This window comes from Bison bison, unplaced genomic scaffold (genome assembly GCF_000754665.1).
Source record: "Bison bison bison isolate TAMUID 2011002044 unplaced genomic scaffold, Bison_UMD1.0 scf7180017862837, whole genome shotgun sequence".
Lineage (NCBI taxonomy): Eukaryota > Metazoa > Chordata > Mammalia > Artiodactyla > Bovidae > Bison > Bison bison.
The window spans coordinates 17,379-26,295 of NW_011493409.1; the positions used below are offsets into that span (position 1 = coordinate 17,379).

The following is an 8,917-nucleotide window of genomic DNA, read 5'->3' on the forward strand; positions in this document are numbered from 1 at the left end:
CGTGTGCTCTTCCGATCTGCCTTGCAGCTGTTGCGGCGGCTGGAGATGGAGAATGCGCGGCTGGAGGCGGCCCTGGAGTGGCGGCACCGGGAGCTCATCTTCTGGCAGTGGATGGTCAGGAGGCACCCCCCACCCCCTGCCTGTCCTTCCCCTCCACACCCCTCCCCTCCCATCCCAACCCTCCCCTCCCCTGCCCTGCCCTGCCCTGCCCTGGCCACAGCAGCCCTGGGCCTTGGTGGGTCTTCCCATTTTCCAGGCGAGAAGAGAGGTCTCGGGGACGCCCCCTCACCCAACCCTGAAGCTGGTTTTTCACCTGGGCCTTGGGTTTCAAGTGTGGGGCTCTTTCAGACATCCGTCTGTCCCATCTCCACCCTTCCCAGCTCCTGAGGAGACCCAGACTCCTCAGGGGGTCTCAGCCTTCTGGAAGTTTGCCCTCTGTGCGTCCCTGGTGTCCAGGCCCCTGGGGGTGAGGGTCGGTCCAGCCCCCTCTGTGACCTAGGGGTGGGAGCTGAGCCCTGCTCGCTGTCCCCGCTGGCTGGGGAACCTGGCCCATGGTCGAGGCCCAGGCCTGCCAGCCTCCTTCTCACTGAGGTCTCTCCCTGCAGGACACAGTCCTGGACGCCTGCTCCCCGGAGGCCTCACCGCTCACGTTTCTGCCCAGGATCCCCGAGCCAGGGCCTGGAGCGGTGCGGCTGCTGGCGCGGGAGCTGCAGACCTTGCAGGAGGAACTGCGGGAGGCGGCAGAGGCCCGGCGGGCCGCCTGGCAGGCTGTGGTGAGCTGGCTGTGGGCCTGGGCCACTTGACCGTGGACTTCCATGCTGGGGTTGCTCCCTTCGCTCTGTTTGGAAGACGTGGGCTCACCTGCCAGACTCCCCGGTGCCTCACCCCAGCAACCCTGTTGGATGGCTGGAGTGCTGGGTGGGGCTGATGGTGGGCTCCCCGGGTCTGTGCCCTGGGCCCTGAGTAGGCCCCTGGGACTCGGCCTGCAGGGAGCAGCCAGGCCCAGTTCCCCGCCACGCCTCAGGGAGGAGCTGGGCCCGAGGCAGGGTGGTGGGCCACGTCCCAGGCGCCTAGTGCCCCTGGCTTGGGGCTGAGGTGCTCGATGAGGGTGAGACAGCCTGGAGGGACCAGGCCTCGGAGCAGTGACGTCTAGGCAACGGGAGGGGCTGCTGCGGGGCTGGGGCGGGGGTCAGGCTCAGTGAGAGCCAGGGAGCCCGGGGAGTGTCCTGGTAGACGGCTCGTCCTTGGCTCACTTGCTGCCGTCTCCTGTGCAGGTTGGTGGCCACGGGCCCGAGTGGAGAGCCGCAAGGCGGGCCCTGCAGACGGCTGTGGCGCAGGACCTGGCAGCCCTGCAGCGGGCCTGGGAGCAGGACGAGGGCCGGGCCCGGCCCCACGGGCCCCGCCGGCTGGTGAGGACCGAGGCCAAGGTGCCTGGCGGCCCGGGCCTGTGGGCCGCCGAGGCGACAGAGGCGCTCAGGGCCCGGGAGGCCTGCCTGGAGGCGGCGCTGCGCCAGCTGCAGGGCCAGTGTCGGCAAGAGCTGGCCAGGCTGGCAGGAGCGCGACCTGGCCTCATCTGGGTCCCGCGCCCGCACGCTGAGCGCTGTAGGCGCCCCCGAGTCCGCACGGCCTTGGACGGGCAGGGTCCATCCCCAGCGGTGCAGGCTCTGGGCCCTGGGGCCCCACCTCGGGCAGAGCGCGCCTGCGCCCTGCGGGCCTGGAGCAGGCCCCGGCTCTGCCCCCAGGAGGTCGTGGCAGCCCACCGTGGTGCCGTGGGCGTCAGGCCTTGCTGAGCACTCTGAGGAACACTGTGGAGGCCTGCTGGCAGAGCCGAGGCTCCAGCTGGCCTCTCTGGGGAGATGGGCGCCCCTCAGGCCCAGGGAGGGCCCCTGGGCAGAGTGGTGAGGCGGGGCCAGCCCAGGGCTGCCCGGGTGCTGGACAGACGGGCACGGCCTGCAGCACGGGGCGGGTGTTGGGCAGTGTGCCCTGGGTGCCTCTGCACACCCCACTTGGGCCAGCCTGTGCCTGGGACGTGTGTGGTTATGCGTGAGTGTCAGATCAGAATGCCCGACGGGAGCCCTGGGTGGGGGCTCTGCTCTGCCCTTGGGGGCGGTGCCCAGGGGCCCAGGGGGGAGGCCGCTGCAGACAGAGCGGCTTTGTTTCCAAGGCCATGCAGGAGCAGGGCCCGCCTGACAAAGAGCTGTCTGTCCGGGGATGTCCCGCCAGAGCCAGCCTGTCCCCGTCCTGGGAGCTTGGCTTCTCGTGCTCACGCCCCGCCCCCTGTGGGCACAGATGGGGCCTGGCCTCCTGGGCCAGGCTGCCCTGTTCCCCAGGTCCCTGGGCCCCCAGGGTACGTTCTCATTGGTACTTTGCCGTCCGCCTGGGGAGCGCTGGCCCATGCCTGGGGGCACCAGCTGGTGCAGGCCTTTGTCCCGGGTGGGGGCATGCCCATGGCGCCTCTGCACTGGCCTCTGGAGCATCGGCCAGAGCCGGCAGCGGTGAGTGGATGCCCCTCTGAGGACTGCCTGTCTGACCCTACCCCGCGGCCGGCCTCTGGGTTCCCTGCACCCCCTCCCTGGCCAGAGCCCTCCTGCCAAGGCTGTGGCTCCCTGCTGCCTGCAGTTGGGGTCCAGGCACCTGACCCAGGCCCTCCACCTCAGGTGTTGAGGCCGCTTCTCATTTCCCTGCCACCACCCTCCTGCCTGCCGGACGGTAACAAGTCCACAGAAGGATGCCCTGACTCCTGTGGATCCTCTGGGGCCGTGATGGCCACGGCCTTCGGGGCCCGAGCTTTAGAAACACAAGTGGGAGCTCAGTGCCTCAGGGCTGTCGCTGCTCCGCTGACCCGCAGGCCCAGGACACTTCAGCCAGAACCCCCGTGTGTCCGTGTGTCTGTGGGACTTGGGGTGCTGATCCTGAAACACGAGGTGGCCCAGCCTGAGAGGCCAGGCTGGTGGGCGGTGGGGGCCCCTGTGGTGACCCTGAGACAGGAGCTTGCCCAGGTTGCGGGGTGCAGGCTGGGCCCCTGGGGTCGGGCTCCTCCTGCTGTCGTAATAAATGAGCCTGGTCACAATCCGGCCACTCCGGGGGGCTGAGGTCCAGTGGGCAGGCCAGAGGCCCCAGAGAATCTGCCCTGGGCCTCAGACCTCACCGGCTCCTTCTCTGACCCTCCGCTGCCTCTCCACCTCTGCACTCCCCCTGGCCTGCTGGCCACCAGAGTCCCCTTCTGCTTGTGATGTGACAGGTTTACAGGCTGGACCCCTGGGCTCAGATCCTGCCCCCAACCCCTGGCGTCGCGTGGGGCAGCCAGACCCACGTGTGTCCTGGAGCCAGCCCGGCCTCCCACCCGCAGACACAGCCCTGCAGGAGGTGAGCACACCGCGCCCCGTTCGGTGGGGACTCGCTGCATTGAGGCGGAGGCCCGGTCACTGAAAGGAGCTGGAGCGGCAGCTTGTTGCGACACCTGCTGTGTGTCAAGGCTGGAGTGCAGCGGATGGAGCTGTCTGTCCAGGGGCCCCACAGGAGAGAAAACGGGCAATCAGATGAACCTTCGCTGTAACCAGGGGCGACGGGCAGGGCTGCCTGTGGGTGAGGTGTGGGGCGGGGGCGGGGTGCCTGGATTCGAACCGCGCAGCCCCCAAGGGGAGAGGCAAGGAGTGAGGCTCGGCACGCGGGCCCCCTGCCGAGGCCTCCTGGGGTCCAGGGGCCGAAGCTCCAAGTCTTCTAGAACACAAGCCCGTCGCAGAAGACGTGCAGGAGACCTGCAAGCAGAACAGCCGTGATTCAGGCAGGGAGGGCTCGCCCCCGCCGGGCCTCCCTGGCGGTCCCGCCGTGAGACTCCATGCTTCTGCTGCAGGGTGCGCCGGTTCCACCCTCCGGTCGAGGACCTAAGATCCTCGCTTGATGTGGCCAAAAAAAGGCGCTGATCACGCGCGTGTGACCTTGGGGACATGCGGCTCTAGGGTCCCACTCGCCCCCATGCCCCTGTCCTGGGTCACCCGTGGCCTTAGAAGGCAGGGCGAGGGCCCAGGTGCCCCCTGCAGCCGGGTGGCTCTGCTGCCCGCGCCCAGACTCTTATCCCCGCCGCTCCGTCTCCATGGTCCTCCGGGCGCTGGACCTCCCTGCCCGCTGGCTGGCCCCCATCTCCCTCACCTTATCTGCACTGGTCGACCTTGGCCTGGGGGCGTGGCTGACTAGTCAGGACCACAGTCCCCCCAGACGCCCCTCCAGGTGGCCTGAGGGTGTTCCCCGATCCCGCTGAAGTCCAGGTGCGGGTGAGCAGGATCATCTCTGAGTGGCATGTAGGAGACAGTCCCTGTTGGCGGGGCCCAGCTGGCCACCCGTGCCCTCCCCGTGGGTGTGGCTGCTGCCCACGAGGTGCCTGTGAGCTCTGGGGCCTCAGCTGGGTCCTGGCTGCCAAGTGCGGCCGAGCAGCGGGCTCTCCGCTTGGTGGGGTGGGGGCTGATTCTCCACTCGTCCGACAGCCAGGACCACCGCGGTGCCCGTGCCTGCCCTGGGGCTGGGGGCGGGTGGGGGCCACCCCCACCCGCCCACCCCCGGTGTCTGGGGGAGAGTGGGCACCCACACGAACCTGCATAAGGGGTAGGGGCGTGCCCTGTGGGGTGGGGAGGCCTGAGGTGACAGCAGTGGTCAGAGCAGCCCTGCTGAGGGTGGGGAATGGGCGGGGAGGACTTAGAGCAGCCCCGCCGGGGGCAGGTGTGGGGAGTGGGCAGGGAGGACTGGGTGCTGAGTGTCCTGTCCAGGAGCGGGGTCAGGAAAGGGGGTGCTTCTGGGGAGACTGCGTAGGAGCGGCACGGGCTGCAGGCTCTCCTGTCTCTGGTGGGGGAGGTGGTACCCTGTCCAGGGCCAGGTCCCGTCTTGGTTCTGAACGGCCCCTCTGGCCCAGGTGGGGAGCGTCTGGGGCTCAGTGAAGGGTGGGTGAGGGTCGGGCTGGCGCCTGGGGTCTGTCGCTCTCTTGGCTGTCGGGCGTGTCCGCTGGTGGCTTGTCTTTAAAGCTGTTTTTCTTCTTCTAGCCTCTGTCTCTTGTTTTAGCAGCCCTGTGTCTTCACTGTGGCCTGTCCAGCTGGGGCTCCGGGGCTGGGTTGTGGTGTGTGGGACCTGAGATCCCCAGCGAGGGGTTGAATAGGTCCTCCTGCACTGGGAGTGTGGAGTCTCATCCACTGGGCCAACAGGGAATTCCCTCTTCTGGTCTTTATTTACAAGTCCCATCTCCCCTTCCCATTTAGGGACATTATTAAATTGTGGTAAAAAACACAACATTAAATTTGCCATCTTAATCTGCCTGCCAATGTAGCAGACACTGGAGGCACAGGTTCAACCCCTGGGTGGGGAAGATCCCGGGAAGAGGGCATGGCAACCCACTCCAGTGTTCTTGCCTGGAGAATCCCATGGACAGAGGAGCCTGGTGGGCTACAGTCCATGGGGTCACAAAGAGTTGGACACGACTGAACGTGAACACAAAATCATTTTTTAAAAATTGAAATATAGATCTGCAACCCGCATCCAGGAACAGAGCATTTTACTCCTCCCTCAGAATGAATGGAGACCAGAAATTGGATGCTTATGCCCAAGAAAGGCAGGATTTCATCCAGCACTTCTCCCAGACTGTGAAGGTGCTGACTGAGGAGGACATTGGGCACCCAGAGTAGGAGATGCCATTACCCGACTCAAGGAGGTCCTGGAATACAATGCCATCGGAGGCAAGTACAATCGGGGTTTGACAGTGGTGGTGACGTTCCGAGAGCTTGTGGAGCCCAGGAAAGAAGATCCTGACAGTCTACAGCGGGCCCTGACTGTGGGCTGGTGTGTGGAACTGCTCCAAGCCTTCTTCCTGGTGTCAGATGACATTATGGACTCATCCCTCACCCGATGGGGGAAGACCTGCTGGTATCAGAAGCCAGGCATAGGTTCGGATGCTATCAATGATGCTTTCCTTCTGGAATCATCCATCCACCGCCTGTTGAAGCTGTACTGTCGGGAGCAGCCCTATTACCTGGACCTGATCGAGATCAAACTGAGATCGGACAGACCTTGGACCTCATCACAGCCCCCCAGGGCAACGTGGATCTTGGCAGATTCACAGAAAAGAGGTATAAGTCTACTGTCAAGTACAAGACAGCTTTCTACTCCTTTTACCTTCCTGTAGCTGCTGCCATGTATATGGCGGGCATTGATGGGGAGAAGGAGCATGCCCATGCCAAGAAGATCGTGCTGGAGATGGGAGAGTTCTTTCAGATTCAGGATGATTACCTCGATCTCTTTGGGGACCCCAGTGTGACGGGTAAGATCGGCACAGACATCAGGACAAGTGCAGCTGGCTGGTGGTTCAGTGTCTGCAGCGGGCCTCTCCAGAACAGCGCCAAATCCTGCAGGAGAACTACGGGCAGAAGGAGGCTGAGAAGGTGGCCCGAGTGAAGGCGCTCTACGAGGAGATGAATCTGTCGGCTGTGTACATGCAATACGAGGAAGACAGTTACAACCACATTATGGGTCTCATCGAGCAGTAGGCTGCGCCCCTGCCCCCAGCCATCTTCCTGGGGTTAGCACAAAAGATCTACAAGCGGAAAAAGTGACCTAGAGTCTGTGAAGGTGGGGAAGGGAGGCTTCTCAATAAATTATTGTCTAACCTGTGAAAAAAAAAATTGAAATATAGTAGATTTATAATACTGTGTTAGTTTTGGGTATATAGCAAAATGATTCAATTACATATATATTTCAGATTCTTCTCCATTACAGGTGATGACAAGATATTGAATGTATTTCCCTGTGTTATACAGTAGATCTTGGTTGCCTATCTGTTTCACATTTAGTAGACTGTATCTTTAATACCATGGAAGTCAAAGTGTCCGTCGCTCAGTTGTGTCTGACTCTGTGACCCCAGGCTCCTCTGTCCTTGGACTTCTCCAGGCAAGAACCCTGGAGAGGGTTGCCATTCCCTCCTCCAGGGGATCTCAATCCCGTATTCCTGACTGATTCTTCCCTACCCCTTTTCCCTTCTGTGACCATAAGGTTTTTTTCCTCCTATGTCTGTGAGTCTGTTTCTTCTTTTTTTAAAATTAATTGGTTGATGACTTTTGGCTGCACTGGGCCTTCGCTGCTGTGTTCAGCCGTCCTCTAGCTGTGGCCCGGGCTGGTCTTTTCTGTGGTGCCCGGCTTCTCACTGCAGCGGCTTTTCTCCTGGAGCACAGGCTCTAGGCTCACGGGCTTCAGGAGTTGTGGCTTACAGGCTTAGCTGCTCGGCACATGTGGAATCCTCGCAGACCAGGGATCGAAGCCCTGTCCCTTGCACTGGCAGTCAGACTCCCAACCACTCGACCACCAGGGAAGTCCTGAGTCTGTTTCGGTTCTGTAAATAAATTCATCTGTATCATTTTTTAGTTCCCACTCGTGAATGATATACAATATTAATATTTCTCTTTGTGACTTACTTCCCCTAGTAGTGTGATGTCTGGACCCACCTATGTTGCGAAAAGTGGCATTATTTCATTCTTTTTTATGCCATCCTAACCATTTATTTATTTTTAAATTTTATTTCAAATATTAATCAGATTGAACGCCGCCACCTGAATTAACCGATCCACATGGATTTTTGCCTGATGTTTGCTGACTTTCAAAAATTGCTTTGTAGGAGTTCTTTGAAAATTCAAGATATGAACACATCATTGGTTTCACACATTATAGATATCTTCTCCATTCTGTCCCCCTTGTAGCTCAGTTGATAAAGAATCTGCCTACAATGCAGCAGGTTCCAGTTCGACCCCTGGGTTGGGAAGATCCCCCGGAGAAGGGAAAGGCTACCCACTCCAGTATTCTGGCCTGGAGAATTCCATGGAGTGTTGGGACAGGGTCGCAAAGAGTCGGACATGACTGAGTGACTTTCACTTTCACTTTCCATTCTGTCGTTGGCTAAAGATTTGCTCATGGTTTCCCTTTGTTGAATAGAAAATTTAAATTTTGTTTTAATTGAATTATGGTTTTGCCTCTTGCTTTTTACAGTTAGCATTTGAAGATGTGTTTCTGTCTCGTGTCATGTTCTCCGCATTTCCTTCTTCAGTTTTTGCTTCATTCCATCCAGAGTCTGCCTCTGTGTGGAATCAGGCAGGAATCCAGATCTCTTCCATGCAGTGAGCCAGTTTCCAACACTGTCTACACACAAGCATGCCCTGGCCTCCTGGCTCTGTGCTGTCAGCTTCTCCACGCTCAGTCCCCTCCTCTCCCACCGGGCAGTTCACGCACCAGCAGCACCCTGCTCTCAGCCCCTGCGTTTCGTCAGGGTTCGCCCTTAGGAGCAGAGCCAGTAGAGGTTCTAAATGAAGAGACGTGCTGTCTGCGGTTGCTGGTGTAGAAAGAGCCTGTGGTGGCGGTAGCTTCGTTTTGGCTGTCTTGCTGACGCTTACCAGTCAGCATGGTGGTGCTGTTCTTAGTCTTCAAGGGCACACGCCTCAGGTTTCCCCGTGAAGTACAGCACCATCTGTGCTCTACGTAACTTTGTACAACTTTTAGAAAGTTTCCTTCCACTCTTATTTTCCTAAGAGCCTTTTTAGAATCATAACTACCAAATAGTTTATCTTCATTAATTAAGACAGTCATATGATTTTCTCCTTTACTTTATCATAAGGGGAAAACTCGAGGGGAAATAGGCCTATGACTTTCTTTCTTCTCCGTTTTTCTTTGTATTTCCCTTTTTCTGTTATGGAATCAAGGCTACATTGGCCTCATCATAGCCTCTGCCATCTATTTTTTGGAATAACTTATTAAGATAGGAATTAATTAGGCCTTGAAACTTTTTTCTTGGTCACACTGGGTAGTACTCAGGCTGTTTGTTCCTTGGCCAGGGATTGAACCTGTGCCCCTGCACTGGGAGTGTGGAGCCTTTTTTGTTTTAAGCTTTGTTTATTTG

General features: G+C 59.6%; 1 protein-coding gene and 1 pseudogene across 2 annotated transcripts in view; both read left to right on the top strand.

Moving 5' to 3' along the window:
- LOC104983482 (chromosome unknown open reading frame, human C14orf80) overlaps positions 1 to 4,576 on the top strand; it is a 10,892-nt gene extending 6,316 nt beyond the window's left edge. The window contains exons 4-6 of the mRNA XM_010832916.1: positions 28 to 114; positions 606 to 773; positions 1,275 to 4,576. Of these exons, the coding sequence (XP_010831218.1) occupies positions 28 to 114; positions 606 to 773; positions 1,275 to 1,790 (771 nt within the window). The 3' untranslated portion in view covers positions 1,791 to 4,576. The remainder of the gene's footprint in view (positions 1 to 27; positions 115 to 605; positions 774 to 1,274) is intronic.
- Positions 4,577 to 5,434: 858 nt separating this feature from the next.
- LOC104983480 lies at positions 5,435 to 6,718 on the top strand (annotated as a pseudogene). The gene has a single exon (XR_824656.1). The product of XR_824656.1 is annotated as a farnesyl pyrophosphate synthase pseudogene (transcript).
- Positions 6,719 to 8,917: the final 2,199 nt, after the last annotated feature.